At 38.3% G+C, this 23,376-nt stretch overlaps 2 protein-coding genes across 2 annotated transcripts in view; both read left to right on the top strand.

The window, feature by feature from the left end:
- The window catches only part of LOC306738115 (uncharacterized protein), a gene marked incomplete at both ends in the record, with an annotated part of 28,008 nt that extends 25,838 nt beyond the window's left edge, over positions 1 to 2,170 (top strand). Inside the window, 2 exons of the mRNA XM_079219944.1 lie at positions 1,922 to 2,072; positions 2,147 to 2,170. Coding sequence (XP_079076070.1) covers positions 1,922 to 2,072; positions 2,147 to 2,170 — 175 coding nt within the window. The remainder of the gene's footprint in view (positions 1 to 1,921; positions 2,073 to 2,146) is intronic.
- A 98-nt stretch (positions 2,171 to 2,268) lies between these two features.
- tpcn3 (two pore segment channel 3) lies at positions 2,269 to 20,604 on the top strand (the record flags this gene model as incomplete). Its single annotated transcript, XM_079220103.1, has 20 exons — positions 2,269 to 2,358; positions 3,493 to 3,575; positions 4,268 to 4,382; positions 4,780 to 4,908; positions 6,441 to 6,557; positions 7,013 to 7,131; positions 7,257 to 7,358; positions 7,787 to 7,913; positions 8,607 to 8,814; positions 11,138 to 11,282; positions 12,264 to 12,449; positions 12,948 to 12,977; positions 14,502 to 14,566; positions 15,793 to 15,880; positions 16,065 to 16,134; positions 16,736 to 16,955; positions 17,871 to 17,961; positions 18,236 to 18,349; positions 18,950 to 19,062; positions 19,837 to 20,604. 20 exons carry the CDS (start codon positions 2,269 to 2,271, stop codon positions 19,959 to 19,961), a joined length of 2,337 nt encoding a protein of 778 aa, XP_079076229.1. The 3' UTR covers positions 19,962 to 20,604.
- Between the last annotated feature and the right edge of the window lie 2,772 nt (positions 20,605 to 23,376).

The raw sequence follows: 23,376 nt of genomic DNA, 5'->3' as shown, positions 1-23,376 counted from the left end.
TAAAAAAATTCAATTTAAGCTAACGAAAAAATAACAATTCTTTGTTTCAGGTGATTATACACGAATGAAAACAGAGTTATGAATATTTTATTCCATTTCTGATATAGACTCCCCTAAATCCTACACACTGACCCTTTACGTGGTTTGATTAAAAAGTAGCATATAGTGCTGCACTCCTTGTAGATCCGTGCAATGCTTTTCATAGCGTTTCTCATAATATTTTGCTCAAAAAGCTGCTCACAGCTCACAGCTGGCAGTAAATCAAGCGTTTCAGACTTCAGTGTGAACAGCAGGAGGCAGCAGAGCCACATAAATAGTATGCACACATTTAAAATGGACAGAAGCGTTCAAGACTTCCGATGTGTGGTTTCAGATCAAAAGATTGTCACTTTATTGCAAAAAAAATTCTCAGCAGCTGTTTATTCTTCTAAGCTTATTAAATCACACATAATGTATGTTTCTATTAAAAATACTGAAGCAAGAAAAACATTTACAGTATGAGATTCATGAGATGAATGTTTTATGTGATACGCTTGTAAAATTACTTTCATTTAAATTGTGATTAATGTAATAACAATTACATACTTTAATAATGTAAGAAGTGAATCAAGAGGTGGAGTCACCCGTTCACAAGAATGACAAACAAACATAATTTCTCTTCTGTTTGTTCACTGCATATGAATGAAGGGAAATTACAGCCTCAGATAAAAGTTGAATGTATGTAACGTAAACACATCACATGAAAATGTACTCAAAACATTTACAATAAAAAGTTATGATTCTGTTTGTTGTTTTGTGAAATTACTGTGTTCAGTTTTCAGGTTTGGCTCTGACGTTTCAATTTCTGTCGACTAATTTTGTCTTGTGTTTTCAAATTTGTTTTCTCACTTCAATGCGGAGAAAAACACTTAATATTTTCAAATAAAGTAAGAAAAAAGTTTTCTGCTGAGTCCTGATCACTTTGTGTTTTATCAAGAAATTGAGGGAATAAATGTCACTTCAAAGTAAATAAGCAGCAGCAGCAGTTTTCTTCAACGCGTGGCTCCCTGGTGATGTCATCGATTGGCTGCTGTGTCACTTCACGGTCCAAGTCTAAAATCCGTTTTTTAAGGCGGACATTTCCTTTCACATTTCTCCTGCAGACATAAACAATGTTGTTGACTCCCTTTTATATTTCCACTCAGTGCTTTTGGTCTTTGGCTGTCTCTCTCCCTCTGTTTCCTTTATCCTGTTGCTTGTAAGTCACATGACGCCTCATGCTGCCTTCAATGTCTCCAATTCAAGTCCGGAAAACACACAATCCAAATGAATACAACAAATTAATTTGAAATATAGAAAATCACCAAGATGGAAATTATTAAACGAGTAGATGACATAATAATGTGGGTATATGTATGTCAAAATCCTACACACACACACACACACACACACACACACACACACACACACACATCAAATGGGATGAATCTGGTTTTATTTTCTGGCTTTAAGCGCTAATAAAAATATATATATATATATATATGTATATATATATATATATATATATATATATATATATATATATATATATATATATATATATATATATATATATATATATATATATATATATGTGTGTGTGTGTTATTATATTTTCTTATTTTATTCTTCAATTTCTTTTTTAATCAAGTGTGAGTTTGTTTCTAAATATTTCTTTCTTTTTTTCAAACATTAAATTAAAACAACATTGTCACTCACTGGCAAAACAATAATAATAATAATAATAATAATAATAATAATAATAATAATAATAATAATAATAATGTACCTAGTCAGGTATTTGAAAACGATATACATCGCTGAGTACATTTTTTTTAAGGTCAAGAGCCCGCGACTGCGTAACCGCATCTCTTCCCTTCCATATTTCCTCCGGTCCGTGAAGGCAGCACGCATCCTGGGGTTTATTAGAGAAGAGCAGCGGCGGCTCGGATCAGTCCAGAGTCAGACAGAAGCTGCTGGAGGTGAAACGGCCCGTGAACGTGCAGCAGGGAGGGAAACCTGTGATGTGGATCCTCGCAGACGGACGCTCCGCCGTGACGTTTACAACTCAAACTGAGAGGGAAGGAAAAAAAGAAGCAGAAAAAAGTTTGGACTCTTTGTCCTGCAGATTAAACTCTGCGCCTCGGACTGACAGGCTGGAACTCTCCCGAGGAGCGCCAGGACAAACTGTTGAAAAGGAGTTTTTTAATTTATTTTTTGCGTGGACGAGTCGTGTCTGAAGTTTGAGAGATGTCCGAGCCCGACAAGAGCGAGGACATTCCTGATGAGTCTGCAGGAAAAGGAATCCCAAACGGAGGAAATGCTGCAAAGAGCAAAGAGGTGAGAGTAGAGCTCACAGCTGATGCTTCTGCACCAACTAAACTCGTGGAGTTTATTTCACATGACAGCAGTAAACTCGTGGACTTTTGTCCCTTTTGCACCATAAAGCAGTTAAACAGCGGAGAAGGCACATCAGAGAAGCTCCCAGCTCCCAGTGCATGTTTGTGATTAACTCCAGTAAAACAACAACAATAGTGACTGTAAACTCCGTCATGTCTCAGCTTCTTCTTTTTTATCCGTTTCATCTTTGCTGTCACATTTGGGAACTAAAGATGGAGAGTTGGCTTTATGTTTTAATTGTTTAAAAGAGACTGAATGGTTCACATACAATACAATTCCTTTTAAATATATTTCAGGAGTGTTCACATCTATTTATTCTGTCGCACTCTCAGTTGCCACTTCATTATACACCTTAAAGTCTATGCAACTAACTAACCATTATTTCCATTGTCGGTTAATCCTATATATGATATTCATTATTAATTTGTTTATCAGGACGTATATTGGAATTTGGAAAAAGTCAAATAAATATGAGAGTCCAAGATTAATTGTTTTGTTGTTGTGTCTGTTGTTTGCTGTTCAGTTCACTGTGATTATAAAATTGATAAATTATTGCAGTTTTTCTAGAAAAACTACTAAAATAATTATTAAATTCTGAAAATATTTGCAGTTTTGTCAATCAATTATTGGTTTGAGTTCAACAATTCAACAGCTCTGACATCAATTCTGCCTCAATGAAGTCAATGGCCAGAGACATTTTAATTAAACTATACAATAATAATAATTTATCATAATGAAGTGTAAAGCAATTCTCAAAATCAATTGTTTTTATAATATATAAAATACATAGTAAATATTATATATAATAGTAAATACTATAACAAAATATACTATTTATATAGTAAATAATAATAGTTAAAAAATATAATAATAATTCAAGTTAATAATTAAACATTAAAATAAAAATGATATATATATATATATATATATATATATATATATATATATATATATATATATATATATATATATATATATTTTAGCACTTGAAGCCAGAAAATAAAACCAGCTTCATCCTGTGTGTGTGTGTGTGTGTGTGTGTGTGTGTGTGTGTGTGTGTGTGTGTGTGTGTAGGATTTTGACCTGGCTTCCATCTATGTGTCTGATGCTCAGTACAACAGGAACATCTACTTTGACACGTCGCCTGAGGCTGTGAGGTGAGATGTTCACATTTATAAACCATAAATAACTAATCAACATCATATTGAAGTCTATCCATCGCAACGGAATATCTCAGAACCGCTCGGGCTAAACTGATCCCCTCATTTTAATTTTTGTTGCTGGTCTTTAAAAGGTTTTTTTTTTTTTTTAAACTACAGTGACCTGCTGTTTGTACAGATACTTTTGTTTTTAATGAAACAATATATGTATTTTTAGAGATTTAAGTCTGCAGTAGGAACCAATGGGGTTGGAGCTGAGAGCCACTGACAGGAAGTCAGAAAGAATTAGAGGAAGAAAAAAAAGACTAGCCGCTTTATGCTTAAATAATGTTGTTGACTGTGTCTTTTAATGCGGCATCTTCTGTCTTCAACACTTCTGCTGTGTGGAAGACTTCAGCACATGTGATCAGTTAGCGGCTGCTGTGTGTCCCGTCTTGTGGGGACACACATCTGATTACACAGTCACATTGTGGGGACCGCCTTGTTTTAGGGGCCAAAAATGGGGACAATCGCATGTCCCCGTAATGTAAATCTTTGCAGTTTACGGTGAAGACTTGGTTTAAGGTTTGAGTAAGGTCAGGTTTAGGTTCAGGTTAAGGTTAGATTAGGGGTTTGGGTTAAGTTTTCATTTGAATGTAAGTCAATGTAATGTCCCCACAAGTCATGAAAACTCTGCTGTGTGTGTCCAGACTATATATGCGCTACAATCACTGGATCCCCAAGGTACTCCTCTTCTTCTTCATCCTGGTGGATCTGTCTCTGGCCATCTTCGAGAAGCCGGCCGTCTTCCCTGTGCCTACATTGGTAAGATGGCCGCCGATACACCAACGCTGTTCTGTTTTCATACTTCCTTTTTTTTTGTGCACCTCATTAAAAGAAAAACAATCTACATTATTTCTGGAGATAGACGTTTTGTGTGTAGTTTTTTCCCCCTTAATGTATTAATAAACAACTTTACAGTTCACACAGATTTCTTTTCAAAGATCATTTTTAATTTCTGATGGACATCTTAGAGCCAATTTGAAACCAGTATCTTATGTGGCCATCGCCGTCTGATCTTTAACATTTCATTGCAACAGACTCAGGAAGATTTAAAGTCGCCATCTGCAACACAACCGGCCTCATTAGGCAGAAAGGAGTGAAACCAGTTTAGACCAGTACCATTGAGACAACAACGGTGCGTCTGCTTTTGTTTTTCTAGTACACCATGCTGGTGGAGCTGCTCTGCCTGCTCGTCTTCACCCTTCGACTCGTTCACTACGCCAAAGTGATTCCTCGAGACAAGTTCTGGAAAGATCCCAAAAACATCTGCATCATCGTCATCCTTGTGGTAGGCTGCGCTTATTATCAATAGCATCGGCCTGGTGGGAGGGGCTAGTAAGCTGGGACGGGAGGAATTAACTCAGTAAATCTGTTAATGAATTGGATGTTTATCAGCCTCTCTGTCAGCCAGTGGCCACTCACGGTACTGCAGAAAATAAAATCAGAGAAACAGAAAAAGCTTTTTACTCTCAGAACAACTGAAGTCACAATAACTTAGCAACCAAATTCTCGAAAACCAGAACGACTAAAACCAGAAAAACTTACATAACATACTATAACAAAAATCTGAACAAATCAACTAGAACAACTAAAACAAACAGAACAACGAATACCAAAATCTAGAACACCCTAAACCAGATCAACAAAATCTAGAACACCTGAAACCAGAACAACCAAACAAGAACAACTGAAACAGAGCAAAGAAACTAGAACTGAAATCTGATCAAACAAAACCAGAATAGCTGCAGGGAATCACTATAAAGTCATTAGTCGGGTCAGGGTTTCTGGTGACGGTTGAGTCGTGCTGTTTGAACCCGCAGCAGTTCCTGGTTTTCGCTGTGAGCAGAGTTCCTGTCTGTGAGCTGCAGAGTCAGAATATGCTGAGAAGACTTTCTGCCTGTTGTTGTGAAACAACCTTTAGCCGGAGATGTTGCCCCGTCAGCACCTAAAAGCAAAGCGGCTTCCTGGTGACTCAGTGACTGAGGCGGCCGATCTTCTCTCCGTCTGTTTTTCTCACAAGCGCCAGTAGTTTCTGCATTCTGTCAACACTTCTTGTCAGATCGCCGTCTCCCGGCCGCTGCTGTGTGGCGATGTTGGGGATTCAGGGAATCTTTGAGGCCGAGAGCAGGATGTGCTGCAGGTTTCCCTCCAGTCTGCAGGCTGTTTTACCCCCTCTGGAGACTTCTTCTTCAATTATCACGTTTGTCTCTTGACTTCCGGCTGCAGATACAGTAAATAAAAGTGAAAAGTCTCGGTTTGACCGATTCACAAAATCTGAATCGCTTTTATTGATATTGTTATGATTATTTTTCTTTTTAACATAAAGTACACTTGACCAAACATGAGATGTCACCATTTGAATCCAGTTATTTTGATCAAAACACAAATTTAACCTTTTAAAAAACAACCTATTTTTAGGCCTCTGCTCAAAAATTGTATACCCAAACTAAAAAAGGTATATCTCTGCAACCACTAGGGCTATTTGAATAATGTTGGTGTTATAATAAAAGAGTATAATGTGAGGTTATTGTAGCCCAGGCTCTGTTGTTTAATTTGATGTGCAACATCAATATATTTGCTTGTGATTTATACAGGTTTTATAGCAAAATCATAGATCTATGGTTTTAAATACTTACTAACTCGTGTTTGGAAACCATTTAAAACATGGAGGTGAAATAAAAAAACGGATTCCACTTAAAGAAACGAAAAGGCAGGAAAACATTTCAGAAATGACGAGAAACTAAAATGTGCCAGACGATATTAAAATTGTGTTAAACATTAAAACATCCTGTTCACATTTGACTTCTGCGTGTCGTCCAGCTCACTTTGGTGGACTTGATCATCTACGAGGCGCTGGAAGCTGCAAACTGTTACTCTGTCCGCTGGTCCAGAGTCCTGCGCCCGCTGCTATTGGTCAACGTCACAGAGGGACGACAGGTAAGCTGTCTCACCTGTCTCACTCTTTTTAATAATCACAATCACTGTGTGAAAGTCCGATTCTGCTCTGACACCAATTATTGGTCACTTGCATAGCTAAAAAATATGAAGAGAAACATTATTTGGTGAATGTACAATTCTTATACCAGAAGAAATCCAGTTTAATAAGTGGATACATTTGTATTTTTACCTGGTAAAGTTGGGCTGTGGCCTTGTGAGCAGGTGTGGGGTTTTATTAGCGATCGTTAATCTGTCCTTTAATCTCTGGATCACGAAAATGTTCAGATGAACTCTGCTGTTTAAACTTCCTGTTGCCAGATTTTCTGGGCCGACGGCGCCTGAACGCATCATTAATTTGTTTGTCTGTGTGTGTGTGTGTGTGTGTGGACGAGGACGGAGCGTTCGTGTCCTCCTTCATTAACTCTGTTTGTTTGTGTGTGTTTGTTTGTGTTCAGCTCCGCAGAGCGTTCAGAAGCATCCGGAACGCTCTGCCTCAGATCTTCTACGTCTTCCTGCTCTTCATGTTCAGCCTCCTGATCTTCTCCCTCATGGCGCTCAAGCTGCTGGGCAAACGGTGAGACGCCTTTTTTTATTTACAAGGCCTTTTATTTTATTTCCACGCCTCACACACAAAGTTATTTGTATTTCATCTTGAACACGAAATGAAGACGACCGCCTCTGTGTGTGTTTTCTGTGCAGAGATCTGAAGACCATCGATGGAGCTCCGTACTTCACCAACTACCTGGAGATCGTCTTCGATCTGTACGTCCTCGTCACCACGGCCAACAGCCCCGACGTCATGTAAGACTTTTAGAGAAACTCTTCACTCACCTGGTCTGAGGTCTGATTGGACTCTGGTGACCTCTGACCTCCTCGACTCCACCATCCGGTTCCTCCCTTTAGCTTCAGTTTGGAAATTGTAAAACACATTTAGAGACTATTTTAAAGTTGAAAAACCTTTTAGATTTAGAAGGTTTTTTCCCAACCTAATGCAATATTTGTATATTCTCTTAATTCATTTCCATTTCATTAATTGGTGAGTACATCATCAACCATCCTCACAGCATGGCGGCGTTACGGCAGCCTTTAGTCGATTCTTTTTGTAAATTAGTTTTTGCAAGTGTCTTGTGTCTGCTGTCAGAAGCTCTCACGGAAAAGAAGAAGGAAATGACTCTCAGAAACATTTATCTGTTTATCTGCATGTTTTGTCTTCTGCTTCTCGTTGGCAGGATGCCGGCGTACAACGCCAGCTTCGTCTTCGCCATCTTCTTCATCTTGTACATCCTCATCAACACCTACATCTTCATGTCCGTCTTCTTGGCCGTCGTCTACAACAACTACAAGAAATACCTGAAGGTACGACGGTCTGACTCTCTGAGAGAGAGGGTTTCTTCACAGTCTGAAATACAGCATGTGAACAATACATTACATTGGCTGTTTTCCTGCGGGCGCCGTATAATCTTGGCAACAGTTTTTTAATAAATGTTTACAGATTATCTGTCACTTTCAGGATAAAGGGAAAAATGACCAAAATGAAATTACACCAGCTGCAGCGTTAAGGCTACAAACATCCCATAATGCAACACTGTTGGAGCCAGCGGTTCTCTCGCTGTTCAAACATCAGATTTTGTGAAAACAGAATTGTCTTAAAATATAAAGCAGATCTCAACTTTTTTGAAACTTAATTTCCAAAAGAAACATTGTATGAGATGTCGTCCCCTCTGAAAGACCTGAAGCCATGTTTTGTGTGTGTTTTTGACAATAAAAACAATAAAAATATTTAGAAAAAGTGTGAGCCATTGACATTTATTATAAACAAAACATTTAGTTTCTGAATCTTTTTTGTGTTAATTTATCTTTGACTCTTTGACTATCAGAAACGCCCATAACTTTTAGTTTGGGGAAAGATTAACATAAATATCAAACATATTAAGGATGTACAGAGTTCCACAATGTTTTAACTTTAGTTGAACAAAAAAGGAGAGCGGGTGTCTTCAAAGCATTGGACCTCAACTTTTAGAATAAATCGCTCTTCTTTTGCTCCACCAGGAGGAGGTACGGCAGCTGGTGAGGGCCAAAAGGCACAAGATGGTGCGAGCGTTTGCCGTGCTGCAGGACCAGAGGCCGCAGGGCGGCGAGCCGGTGGTGACGCAGGCGAACTGGAACCAAATCGTCAAACTTGTCCAGCCCGACATCAGCAACGCCCACAGAGAGCTGCTGTGGAGCGTCTCCGACGACAACAACCAGGGGTGCATTGGTGGGACACACACACACACACACACACACACACACACTATAATCTCTGACTGAGATCTCTATGAGATTATTACTGTGTTTTTAAAATATAAAATAGTTATTACAACCTCATCTGATCAGAGAAGAATCTCCTCAACAACTTAAAATCATGTCTTTCGTAGAGTTCATTAAAGTTAACCCTTTTAGAGATGAAGTGTGAGATAACAAATGCATTACAGGCAGAACAAGACGCACCTCTCACCTGCTGCAGTCAATCAGAGACGTTAAATTCAGCCTTGTGTGAAGCAAATGGATTCTCTATGGACAACCATAGACTGCATCTAAGAAGTGGACGTAGTCGTCGTTGCGCTACCTATTGGTTTGTTGACTGCTACCTGCAACTACATGTCAATCACAGTAATCCCGTCCTAAATCATCCTCCTTTATGGTCTATTTTACTCTCAATGGACCATAATTCACTAAATGAACATCATGCTGTATTGAAGAAGACTTGAAACTAGAGATTGAGACATAAACTCGTGTTTACAATGTTTACTGAGGGAATAAATCAAGAGAGAAGTAGAGTCATTTTCTCATAGACTTCCATTCAATCAGACTTCTTTTTGCAACCAGAATAGTCGCCCCCTGCTGGTCAGTAGAGAGAATGCAAGTTAAGGCACTTTTAGGAGCTGGAGGTTGCTGACCACAACCACAGCAGCGCTCCGCCCGGTGAACCACCTCGCTGGGCTTTCTGCAGAGTCACAATCTGCACACACATCCTCCACATGGAGGAAGTCCAGCTCTGCTTCATCATCTAGTTCAACAACAAACTGAGCAGAAGAGCAGATATCACACAAAGCCAGGTGGACAAAGCATAGTTTGTTCCACATTTTTACAGGAACATGTTTACTGCTCAGTTGCATCTGATGTGTGAGTCATGTCGGAGGCAAGCGCGTGGGTTCAACTAAGTACATTTGCTCAAGTACTTTGAGGTACTTTTTGCTACTTTATGCTTCTCCTCTACTGCAATACAACTACGATACTTAAATAATGAACAAACACAATACATACTTATCATCAATTACTTTAAAACATATGTTGTATATAGGAGTTGGGCAAAATGAAATGCCAATTGAGCTGTAAAGTTGGAGCAGTTAAGGATAAAGTCATTTTAGTTTAATAATTGTTTGTAACTTGTATTTCCTAAAATAACTGTCTAAATGCTGTTTCAAAGCCTAAGATGCTGGGTGAGAAATCATACATTTCTTTGTTGGTCTAAAACCAGTAACATTTTAATATATTGTGTCTAAAAATACTGCGATCAGCCTTTAAAATAAATTTTAAATCATGTTTTTAATTCATCCACTTCCCATAATAAAGGCAGTAAATGCTGCAAATTGTAAACTTGCTGCATTTATGATAAACTAACCTTATAGCACCGAATATAATACCTTTATTATCATTGCACATTAAAACAGTGCATTAACATTTCAGTCATCATTTCGGCCAATCAACACCCAATCGTCATAGTGTGTGTCTTTTTTTTCTTTGAGCAGTCCTGTATACAAAGTTCTACAAATACGAGTAATGAAGCGGGACTTTCTTAAATAGCATATAGATATAAAATGATGTAAATTATTTCACCTGATACTTGTTTTATGCCTGTTTTAACTACACTGTATTTTGGGTTTCTTACGAGAATATTAACTGCAAATAAAAACAAAGATATATAAAAAAAATGTCAAACCCACTAAAAAGGGATTCTTTCTGCCCCGAGTAGTGTCTGCAGACTTCCTGTCAGGCTGTGTCCCGTGGTCTGACAGGCATTAACCAGGGCCATAAAGTCTTCCCTCTTGTAACAGCTGATGTCCAACAAGAGGAAAGTTGTAAGTCAGGAAACAATAAAAGTGAGGAGGACACGATAAACGCTGAAATCTCCGTTTTTTACGAGTTGAGAATGAGCACCTGAACGCTCCATAAAACCCCAGCACGTGTGGGTCCAGTTTAGAGTTTTCTCTCATTAAGTGTGTTTACGTGAACGCTGGTTTCCTGGTTGTGTGTCGCACAACTCATCGTAGTTTTAAGAGACGTGGATTATCTACCTGGAGTCCTCCAATAGAAACCAGGACACTGATCCAGGTTTCTGATCAGTCTTTGGTGCAGAATATAGTGACTGAGATGATGAATCCAAACACACCTGCACACAGGTGATCAGGCCCTTAGGCGGTAACATCAAGTATACAAAGTTATGTCATCAGAATTAATTAGAAATCGGCTATAATCACATACAAAAGTATACTTTTAACGATATTTGTGATGTTGTTTTTCGCTCTGTTGATTGGCAGGTAAGTTGGCGTTCGTCCAGCTGGCCGACCTCCTGAACATCGAGGTGATCACGCTCAAGTCGAGGCCACACCCACTCCAGATTGCATGCCCCGCCTTCTACCTGTCGGCCCCCAGCCGTCTCCTCTGCCGATTGGTCCAACACCGGTGAGACAGACTGCTTGTATAGCTGATTTATATGTAGCACTGGGTATCTATACAATTATGTATTTGTATATATTCATTAATTTATTCATTTCTGGTGTGAAGTATATTTTGACTAATGACGTAACTGGTGGTGCTTTTTTAACTTTTTTTTTTTTTTAGCACACGCGACCACGTCAAAAATGGTTCCTTGATAAAAGCCCTATTTAGATACAAAGGAGGCCAATTTGTTTTTAGATGCTTTTAGAAACAGAAGGTCTTCAAAGTAAATCTTCATTTCTATATTTTGCTAGCCAAATCTACGTGACCTCACCAGTTGGTTTGTGGACTGCTGTTATGAAGCCTCGAGTTCGGCAATTTGACAGTCGCCATCTTGAACTGCGGCTGTCGCCATTTTTTTCCAACCAGTGAACGGAAGTTAACATATTTGGTCAATCACCGTAAGACCCGCCCTAAAGCATACTCCTCTTTATGGCCTGTTTGACTCTAAATGGACCATCATTTGCTTTATTCAAGAAGACCTACAAGGAAATATAGAATTTGTTTGTGGAATGTTGAAGCCTAAATTTGGTGATTTGACAGCTGCCGTCTTGGATTACGGTATTTGACTCTAGAAGACCATAATTTACTAAAAGAACATCATGCTGTGTTGAAGAAGACTTGAAACTAGAGATTGAGACATGAACTCATGTTCACAATGTTTACTGAGGGATAAATAGAGAGAGAAGTAGAGTCATTTTCTCATTGACTTCCTTACAATCCGCCCCCTGCTGGTCAGTGGAGAGAATGCAGGTTTTAAGACTCTTCCGCATCAGCTTCAAGAACCGAAGGTTGCCGCCTGGCTACACAGACAGTCTCTGGGTTATACTGGCTGGGGTTTTTGATTCTTTACGATCTGCTTATGAACCTGCAGAAACAGAATCATAAAGGTGTTGACAGACCCACTGGAGCTCGCGTGTGTGTGTGTTTATATGTGTCTTTCAGGGCTTTTGTGATCGCGTACGACCTGATCATCCTGGTGAACGCCGTGTTCATCGGTCTGGACGAGGCGAATCCGTTGATCGCTAACTCCGAGTGGGCCTTCCTGGCTCTCTACCTGCTGGAGATCCTGCTGAAGCTCTACGTGTTCGAGCCCAGAGCGTTCTTCTCCAGGCACAGCTTCTGGAACTGGTGAGGACGCGCTGACGCACGCCATCTTCACCTCCACTGTCGGCGTCCGGTAGAAGTTCCCACAATGTTTGTCCCAGATGAGCAAAGGATTCTGGGTAACGCTGACAACACTTGAAAAGTGTGCAGTCTAGAAATACTTAAATCAGCCTGTAGAATATGCCACAAATTCTCTGTACATCACCCCAGTGACTTGCAGTTGAAGACTTAATTAAATTCTTTTATACAAATTCTTCCTACAAAACTGATCTAAACTTTAAATTTCATCCAGATAGAGTGAGTTTATTTTAGATCATGATTCATGAATTTATAGAGCCGTTATAAACTAATGTTGGACCTTTAATGTAACTCCTGATGGACATTTATGGAATCAATATTTACATGATTTTGGCTCAACTTAAAGAAAATGTATGTGATTTCAAACAAAATGACAATATTTTTGTATTTCAATATTTATAAAAAATCTTAATCAATGAGCTGTGTCACGTCCATTTCACACAGCTTATCTTCATCCCAGATTATAAGTACAAGGTATGTCACACACGTTCCAGTTCATCTGCTGCTTCTTCAGTCGCCTGTAAGCGCTTGGACCAGCTCACTGATGCTTGAGGCGGCAATTTATTGAGTTGTATTTTTTTTTATATATATATTTTTGTGGAGTAAAAACCCTTTTTTGTGGAGCTGTTTTAGGGCCAAAAGTTTGAAAGTGAACACTAAAAAAGTGTGAATGAAAATCTATAAAACAGTTAACTAAAACCCTGAAAGACAAAAAAATTGAAACCAAAACTGCTCTTTGTATTTTGGCTTTCACTGGCTGGACATCAACCTGTTGCTCACATTTTTGGTTTCTCGTTCACACTTTCATTTAGTTTTTTTCTCTCAGACTTTTTTGTTTTTTTTACACACAGTGGCCACTTTATTAGGTACACCTGTACAATCTAATGCAATACAACAGCTCTGCCACATCATCTGTCTTTACAAAATGTACAAAGTTTATAATGTTCAGTTTTTGTTGAAAGTGTCAGACAACTGCAAAACCAAATGTGAGGCCACATTTAAAGATGGTGTTATACTGGACTACATTTTTTATATATATATATATATATATATATATATATATATATATATATATATATATATATATATATATATATATATATATATATATATATATTTAAAGATGGCCACATTTAAAGATGGTGTTATACTGGACTACATTTTTTATATATATATATATATATATATATATATATATATATATATATGGCCATTTTTAATTGTGAAAATATGGAATCAACATCCTCAAAACACCCCAAAACAATATCCAGAATTGCCCAAATCAGCCAAGCAGTTGCTACAATATTATATGTGATTATGCAAATAAATGCCAAGTCTCCAAATTATCCAACATATTAAACGTTTCCAGATTTTCTCCATGGGCTGGCAAATAGATAAACATACTACATACATGGGGGGATTAGAATATTATAAACATCTCCACCATCACTAACTATGATTGAACTGGCACTTCTATAAGTCAACACAGACTGAATATGATAAGCTGCATAACCTTATGGCAGAATAGTGATAGTGTATTAAACTGTGCATGTGTGCCTAATAAAGTGACCACCAAGCGTGCTGAACCCTTAGCCATCTGAAACTCTTTTGCTGCAGCTGTTGAAGTTGTTTTCCTTCTTTTCAGCGGCATTGTTGCGCTCCCTGCTGGTGAGCAGTGCAGCTGCAGTGAATTCAGTCGGATACGTTTGTATGTTTCATGGATGTATAATAAGACCTTGTTTGTTGCAGTACTTTGAGTGACCACTGGGACAAACTGACGGGTCGAGTGGCGGCGCCTACAGATCTTTTAATACATCCATGAAACCGTTAAACATTTGTTGATGTCTGACTGACATCACGTGAACACCAACGGGATAAAAGCTTAATTTACAGCTAACGGCGGTTTTGCTTTCAGCTTCATCACTGGCGAAGAAAAGTACCTACGCTCAACTTGAATGATGTTAGTTTTTTCGTCTAATGTTTGATTTGTGTTTTCAGGTTCGACACCATCATCGTCATCTCCGCTCTCATCGCCACGATCGTCAACTCCGCCATGACGACATGTACGTTTGTTTTACTTCTGTTTTAAACTTAGCGGTACCGCTGCAAATTATTGTCCCCGTAGACTTCTATTCAATGTAGTGCTGGAACAATTAGACGAGAAATTGATTGCCAATAAATTAGTAGACAAATTTAGCAATAAATAATTTGAGTCGCTTATCAAACCAGCGTCAATTATCTGGTGTCAATTTCTCTCATGTATCAGATTTGCTACTTCAGTTTCACGTCAGTGTTCATCACAGCTTTTTTACACAAAGTGAAAGGACATTAACCAACAAAGCTAAGAAACCACGGCTACAGTTGTTAGCGGAAACATGTTCGCAGAACAAGTACAGAAAAAAACTTGGATCCCACCGGCCGATTTTAAACTTATTTACCGTAAAAGTCGGGTTACAAGCCGCTCTTACCTCCGGTCAGTGTCCCCGCTGTAGCAAGCTAGCTAGCGCTGCTGCTACCGGCTGCTGCTGCTACTGCCTGCGTCCCTTCTGCCCAAATCTGGTGTCGAGCCTGGTCCCGCTACCTTCGGTGGTTTTCGGGGAGCTAGCGGAAGTTAGTGGAGAGCTAGCGGAAGTTAGTGGGGAGCTAGCGGAAGTTAGTGGAGAGCTAGCGGAAGTTAGCGGGGAAGTGACGTGGCGCTAGCAGGAGCCCCAGCTGGCTACAGCGGGGAGCTAACGGGGACACTGACCGAAGGTAGTAGCGGCTTGTAATCCGACTTTTACGGTTGTGACGTTTGTGTGACATCTTTGATGCTGTTTGTACAGTTATGGTTACAGTTATGGCACAATGAGCAAAGTTAGATGTCTTTGACTGTGGTATTCATATTTTTATATTTTTAGAGTTTCTTAGCTGATACCGTCCAGAGCGACGGCGTCAGTCAGCACTTTCGCCCCAGTTTCCACCGTTAGTGCTGTTAGCTTTGATTGGCCGGCTCGCCTTCACCATGTTGAGGCAATCAAAATGACCCCAATATTTCACCCTTTTAAAGGTAATAATAGATTACAGTTGAAATTTGGAGATTATGTTTTTTGCCCAACAGAATAAAATGTAAACTATGTTCAGAGTAAAAACTAAACTGACGTTTAAAGAGCTTTAAATTGAATCTTAAGTGTTTTTAAAACCTTTTAATTTTGGTGCAACATGATTTAAAGTTAAACCGGTTTCCACCTGGTTTGGTTGTTGGTGAAACCCAGCCCGTTGTTTCTGAGTAATTGTGTCCGCCCTGTTGTAGCGCAAAATTACACCAGCCGACAGATCCTGGACATCGTCTTCATCCTGCGAGTCCTCAGACTGATCCGGGTGGTGGACAGCATTAAAAGGTTTGATCTTTAAATGCACTTTTGTCTGATTCAAACACGGCTGTGGTTTTATATCTTTGCTCATTTGGACACCTGGGACGAACTCGGATTAGAGATGTATTTTTTAATCTGCTTTACCTTTTAAACAGCAGGACACCTTGTTTTGAACCATCACTCACTCACCTGGACTATTTTCCCCTGTTAGGTTCCGGGCAATCATCAACACCCTGATCAGGATCGGACCAGCAATCCTCACCTTTGGACAGCTGATCATTGTAAGTTGGAATATATTTTCAAGCGTCTAAAAGTGTTTTAGTTTCAACCAAAAGTACCATAAAAGTAGTCCATGTTCATATAGCTGTGCTGTTTTAGGCACAATGAGAGTCCACAGTCGTGCTAGCAGCTCTGTGAGACTGGATTTAGACAGCGGCGTGCTTTTGAGCTAAATGCTAACATCACAATGGCAATGCTAGCATGCTGATGTTTAGCGGGTGCAAAGTTTACCTTGTTCACCAACGTAGTTTAGCGTGCAAACATGCAATCATTAGCTAATCATCAGTGCAGATGACGCTGGTATCTGGTCAAAAAGCAGCATATCAGACACATTAAAAAGTTGACCTGATGATGGCGCCTGATTTAAAAGTCAGAGGATCACCAAAGTTTGTACAGTTCATCCTGACGTTGATGCACAAACAAAATGTCATGTCACAATGTATCCAAGATACTTCAGTCTGTAACACAGTGGAGAACAGACGGACAGTAAGAGCCCAAGAGACTCAACGCTAACTCTGCTAAAAGCTTGAGTTAGCATCCTGGTGGTGAATCTAGCTCTGACCTCCTCCTCCTCCTCCTCCTCCTCCTCCTCCTCCTCTTCAGGTGGTGTACTACATCTTTGCCATGGTAGGGATGGAGCTGTTCAAGGGGAAGATTAGGTATTTCGAGGATGACTCCAGCGACCCGACGAAGGCGTACTGTGGGAACCCGCTGCTGAAGGGAACGGCCTTCGCACAACTCAACTACTGCAAGAACAACTTCAACAACGTGGTGTCGTCCTTCATCCTGCTGCTGGAGCTCACCGTGGTCAACCAGTGGCACGATATCCTTCACCTGAACGCCTCGCACACGGGGGAGTGAAACTGCTGGTGGTGTCCTACTGGTGACGGCACTACCATTTACACCAGGTTTAATCTGGCGTAGCTGCTGCCAGTCACCATATCTGCTGGTCCTATAAAGTCTCCTTTTCACGCTTTGATACACAACAACATTTTCCCAGATTGTAACACTATCGGCTCATCACTAATCCAAAAAGTATGTAAAAAAATCTGCAGTAGATATTGATTGCAGCTTGAAAAAGATGAATTATATATTTATATGCAATATTAAAACACTTAAAATGTGTTTTTGTAGATGAAAAGAAAAAGCCTTTATTTTAAAAGCAGGTATATCACTGTTATTGTGTAATGTTGAAGCTTGCTGTCCAGAGAGTACAATATTTAATAAAAGCTATATTTAAATCCATCAAACGATCAATTTGACATCTAAAAATGTAAATTCAAATCAAGATTTAAAAAAATTAAGTAAGTAATTCCCTAAAGGTAGTAGTGGTAGAAGTACTCTGATCATTTACTTGATTGAACGTATCAATATAAGAGTGTAGAAATACTTTGTTGAAAGTCAAAATTCATAAAACAATGTGCTAAAGTCAAAAACTCAAAACTCATTATGCAGAAAATAATATGTAAGAATCATTGCATTATCCAAACCATTTATCCTAATCAAGATCTATTTTAATTATTATTATTAATGTTTTTATTTATTGATAAAATGTTGTCTTATTAATCTGAATCTGCAAAGTAACTCAAGTTATCAGATGTATAGTAAAATGTGCCATATTGTCCTGTGAGATGTAGCGGCGTAAATCGTTCTCACGGATATTATTGTGATGAAGAATCTTTTCTTTTCTCCGATTGATTGAAATGTTAAACTCTGTGATTCCTTAACGGGACTCCACTGCTCAGCAGCGGCTTCGCCGCCGTCACCCACGTGTCAGCCCGGCTCTTCTTCATCCTCTTCCACATCATGGTCGTCATTGTCATCATCAAGTAAGACTAAGGAGGAGGAGGAGGGACATGAGACACAGACACTGTGGTAAAAACAGGAAGTTGGTTATTGTCTGGCCCAACATGTTCAGATTCAGCTTGATTTACTCTTTCCAGGGATATCATTACCTCTACTGTCATCACCGGGAGGTGTCCATAGATCCACTCCTTACTGCAGAACCTGCTTGAGAATCTTCATGATTTAAAGTAATCCAGTCACAGTTATGTACATCCATGGGTGCACGGCAATAAGGAAGCTGTTATTTTTCCCCCCCAGTATCTTCGTGGCCTTCGTCCTTGAGGCGTTCTTCATCGAGTATTCGGTGGATAAGGGCGATCTGCAGACGTCCCTGGAGAAGAAGATCGAGGAGCTGGAGCTGGCTGTGGCACAGTACGTTGTGTGTGTGGGTGTGTGTGTGCTGGGAAAAAAACAGGATATATATATATATATATATATATATATATATATATATATATATATATATATATATAACCTGTTTTTTTTCCAGTACGAATGCCATGTATATGTTATACGGCATTCGTACTGAAAAAAAACCTGTGTGTGTATATGAAGCAATTTGAAATATATTAATGTTTTCCTACAAAAAAAGTAATCAGTCAATGTTCAGGATTTCGTATTTGTTTTAGTACATGTTGGAAATCCTAATGTGTGTGTATTTATTATATACATGTGTGTATATTTCCAATATGTACCAAAATAAATATGAAAATCCTGAACATTGACTTTACTTTTTGTTTTAGGAAATGCATCTAAATACTGATGAAAGGTTTGTCAAAATAATGGAAAGTAAACGGGATGAACTGGCACGGTCCTTTTTAAAGCACTTTTGTGAATCGTATCTTTTATTTTTGAAAATGGTTCAATAATCCCCAAGGACAAAGCAACGATAAGAGGAAAATCAAAAGAATCAAAGTTTGGTTATTAGAATGATGTTTTCAGCTCTTTTATCCGCGTTGTTTTGTGCACCAGGGAGAAGTTGGAGGATAACTTGGTGAACGCCATGGAAACCATCGACAACGACCAGGGAACCGGCCAATCGGCAAACAACAAACCCGCCCTGATGTTTAAAATCGCTTCAAAAAGTAAGAAACAGTCAGACCTGCAGGCAGCAGTTAGCAGGGTGTACGAGTACAGAAAAGACATTGCGGTTTCTAAGGACAAGAGAAGGTTTGTAGCAAATGGATGCTTTTATTTTGAAAGGGCAGACTCTGTGGGATCTGTAGATCAAAGAAACAGAAGGGAACAACCTATGAGAACACACAAACTATGAGCACACCTTTTACTCTCTTACAACTGTTTAAAAAAACAACTTTTGGGGGGATAAAAGACATTTTAATGATAAAAACACTTTAAATACAAAACCATTTGTTCAAGACCACCTTTTCTGGAATTGCTTCATTTTGCTCACAAATTGTGTTGCTTTTTTAACCGCAATCTGCCAAGAAATCCACAACTTCCTGTAAAACGTCTTCGCTAAATGTTAATTGAGTTGCCTTTTGAAATGTAAATCTAAAACTTGTAGTTTTCAATAACATTTAGTCCAGTTTAACAAATAGACGTCTTCACCTGCAGATCACAGAAACCATAAAACTATAAACAATACAATCTTACAATGGAACAAAAATAATAAATGTCACAAATACACAGCAAAAAAATGTATTAATATTCTTTTTTTTACCCCAAATAACCAATAAAATAAAGACACATTTTTATAAAGATGTCACATTTTGCAATTTGCTGTTCAGTTTAGTTTAACAAAGTAAAATAACTTTGATATTCTGGGATAGATGCTCTTGATTTGTTGATCACAGTATTGATTATCCGTATTGATGACATCACTGGTTGTGTCCGGCCAGGGTATCGGACGGTGGACGCTCTGCTGCAGCGGATGTTCGAGGCCGACCTCGACCCCGAAGACTTCGCTGAGAACGACGATGAGGCCAACGGGAACTTTTCAAACCCGACGTTCAGCTCTGTGTAGACGTTAATGTACAAATATATGTAAAGGGAACCAGATTCTATCGTTTATTTACAGTTTTATACAAAATAAAGGGAACCAGATTCTATTGTTTATTTACAGTTTTATACAAAATATTAAATCTGATGTTTATCCAGTGTTATATTTTTATATATCTTTCCTGTAGCTCTGTGTAGATGCACATAAAGAGTATTTACACTGGGAATGTTTTGTTTTAGAACAGAAGTTTCACAGATGCAGCAGAAAGTGAAATATCAGGGAAAAAAATGAGTAAGATTCTCACTTTTATTGTTTAGACTTAAATACTTTAGTTTTTTTTACTTTAGTGTTTTTAGTGAGAAGTCTAAAAGGAGCACAATGGGAATGTGTCAATTTGAAATAATGTCTCATGTTATTAATAAAAAGATAAGAATGAAATCTGCCACAAATTAAGGTTTAATAAGACTTAACTTTTGGAAAGAATGAAATTCAGTAAAATGTTTCCGACAATTTGGGATCATGATATTTTATTGTTAAACAGGGGAATCTGTAAAAATCTAATTAAAACATAAATATATCAAATAAACTTATAATTATATAAAAGATAGAATGGTTTATTCAGGAAGTATGAGTCATCAAAAGACCATGCAATTTAAGTCGGACACAAAAGTCATAAAATAAAAGGTTTTATATTGAATTGCATCATTAATCATTTGGATCACAGCAAAGCTGTGAAAATGGAAATCTGGATTTTTATAAAAGGAAAATAAATGAAGGGAGCCAGAGATTTCTACGTAAGACTATACAATATACAGTGTATGATATTTATGTGGTTCAGTGAGCAAACTCAGTCTGCTGATGAAGACCATCTGGTCAAAAGCTCCAGAACAGTAAGTGGAGTTGAAATTGTTTTCTTAATTATATGAAAAGTCTCATCACAACAGCAGAAATTGAGACTTTACTGAAGTACTGCAAGTACGCACTGTTTAGAGGTACTTGTGCTTTTAGTATTGTAATGCTACTTTATACTTCTACTGCATTACATTTATCTGAATGTTTGTTGCTTTTAAAAATGCAATTTTCTTCTATAAAATCACGGTAGTTCTGTCTCTCAGTACTTTTACTGATACTTTAACTGCATTAAGCTGAAGATACTTATTTTTACTGCTGATACTTTAACTACATGGAGCGGATAATGCTTGTGTACTTTTATTAATTATACTTTAACTGCATTAAGCTGAAGATACTTGTGTAATTTTACTGCTGATACTTTAACTCCATGAGGCTGATAATACTTGTGTACTTTTACTTCTCATACTTTAGCTCCATGAGGCTGATAATACTTGTGTACTTTGCTTATCATACTTAAACTCCATGAGGCTGATAATACTTGTGTACTTTGCTTATCATACTTAAACTCCATGAGGCTGATAATACTTGTGTACTTTTACTTCTCATACTTTAACTCTATGAGGCTGATAATACTTGTGTACTTTTACTGCTGATACTTTAACTCCATGAGGCTGATAATACTTGTGTACTTTTACTTCTCATACTTTAACTCCATGAGGCTGGTAATACTCGTGTATTTTTACTTCTCATACTTTAACTCCATGAGGTTGATAATACTCGTGTATTTTTACTTCTCATACTTTAACTCTATGAGGCTGATAATACTTGTGTACTTTTACTTCTCATACTTTAACTCCATGAGGCTGATAATACTTGTGTACTTTTACTTCTCATACTTTAACTCCATGAGGCTGATAATACTTGTGTACTTTTACTGCTGATACTTTAACTCCATGAGGCTGATAATACTTGTGTACTTTTACTTCTCATACTTTAACTCTATGAGGCTGATAATACTTGTGTACTTTTACTTCTCATACTTTAACTCCACGAGGCTGATAATACTTGTGTACTTTTACTTCTCATACTTTAACTCCATGAGGCTGATAATACTTGTGTACTTTTACTTCTCATACTTTAACTCCATGAGGCTGATAATACTTCATCCCATGAACACCTGTGTTGTGGTGGACCAGACTCCGGGCCAGCAGGGGGCGCTGTGGCGCTGCAGCTTCAACACGGAGACACCGAGGAAGCGTGTATAATGTGCGCGCGCGTGTGTCTCAGAGTGGTGCTGATGCTGTAGAGATGGAGCAGAGGGAGTGGAGGAGGAGGATCCTGCTCGGCTCCGGACAGAAGACAACATTCAGGTAGGAGAACCACCAACAGGCTAGAAGCTGATCGAATCAACTGATCGGACAGGAAACGGAGGCGACGTGACGTGTGTGTGCGTGTGTTCGCGCGCGCGCGTGTGTGTTGATGTGTGCGAGGCCACAGGCACGATGACTGATCAATAGAATCTCCTCGGAAAATGATCGATGAGATGTATTGTTTTCTGCGCGTGTCGGCGTGACAGCGACGGTTGAGCCGCGTCAGAAAAGGCCCGACGGTGAATGAAGGCGAGGATGAGGCGTTCAGGTGCTGGTGGGAGGGTGGGACTGAACAGCGCCTCCTGCCTCTCTGTCTCTCACGTAATAAATGCACGAACCTTACTGTAAAGACGGAAACAATAAGTACACTACATGTGCTATACAAAATAAAATATTGTATAGGTGTTTTGCCTTCAGTGGGCATGTGTTTTAAAATGTCCTGTAATTAATGAATTACCACAATAACAAAAAATGGTGATAACACGCTTGTGTTTTTTTTGTCACAGTGGGAGTATGTTTTAAAATGTTGTAGACTATATACAATGCTATAATATACAATACAATATAGAATCAAATGCATTTTAATCATGCTTTTAAGGTGGTATAAAACCCCACTAGTGGTTTATTTTTAGTGGGGATGTGTTTTTAAATGTCCCAAGTAAGTAAATACAATATTAAACTCTATAATATAGATATAATATAGAATCAAATATATGAAAAAATATAAGAATAAAAAAAAAGAAGGTGGTACAAAACACACACTCAAGCTTTGTTTACACTGCAGTTATAACATGTCTAAAAATAGACATAATACTATTATTAAATTTAAATTAAATTTAAATTAAACGCAAGAATAGCAAATAAAAAAATGTGGTATAAAAAACACAAGTTGTTTATTTACAGTCTTGTTTTAAAATGTCCTTAAATAAATAAAACTCACCAAAATAAAAGTAAAAGGAACAACATTCTAAAGGGAAAGGAGTGTAGTTGTTGCTTTCACATCTTTTTATGAAGTAAAAGTAGATCTAATATAATATAATATAAGTAGATGGCCGTCAGTGTCGGCTACTTTCTCACATTCGCTGTTTAGATCTGAACTTCCAGCTGGACGAAGTATTCAGATGCTTTACTTCGCTAAAAGTTCTAATTCCAGAGTGTGAAAATACTCCATACAAGTAAAAGTCCTGCATTCAAAGTTTTACTCAAGGAAAAATAAA

The sequence above is a fragment of the Taurulus bubalis genome (assembly GCF_910589615.1).
Source record: "Taurulus bubalis genome assembly, chromosome: 6".
Taxonomy (NCBI): Eukaryota; Metazoa; Chordata; class Actinopteri; order Perciformes; family Cottidae; genus Taurulus; species Taurulus bubalis.
Note: the sequence above shows the minus strand (reverse complement) of the source record. Positions and strands in the feature narration are given on the sequence as shown.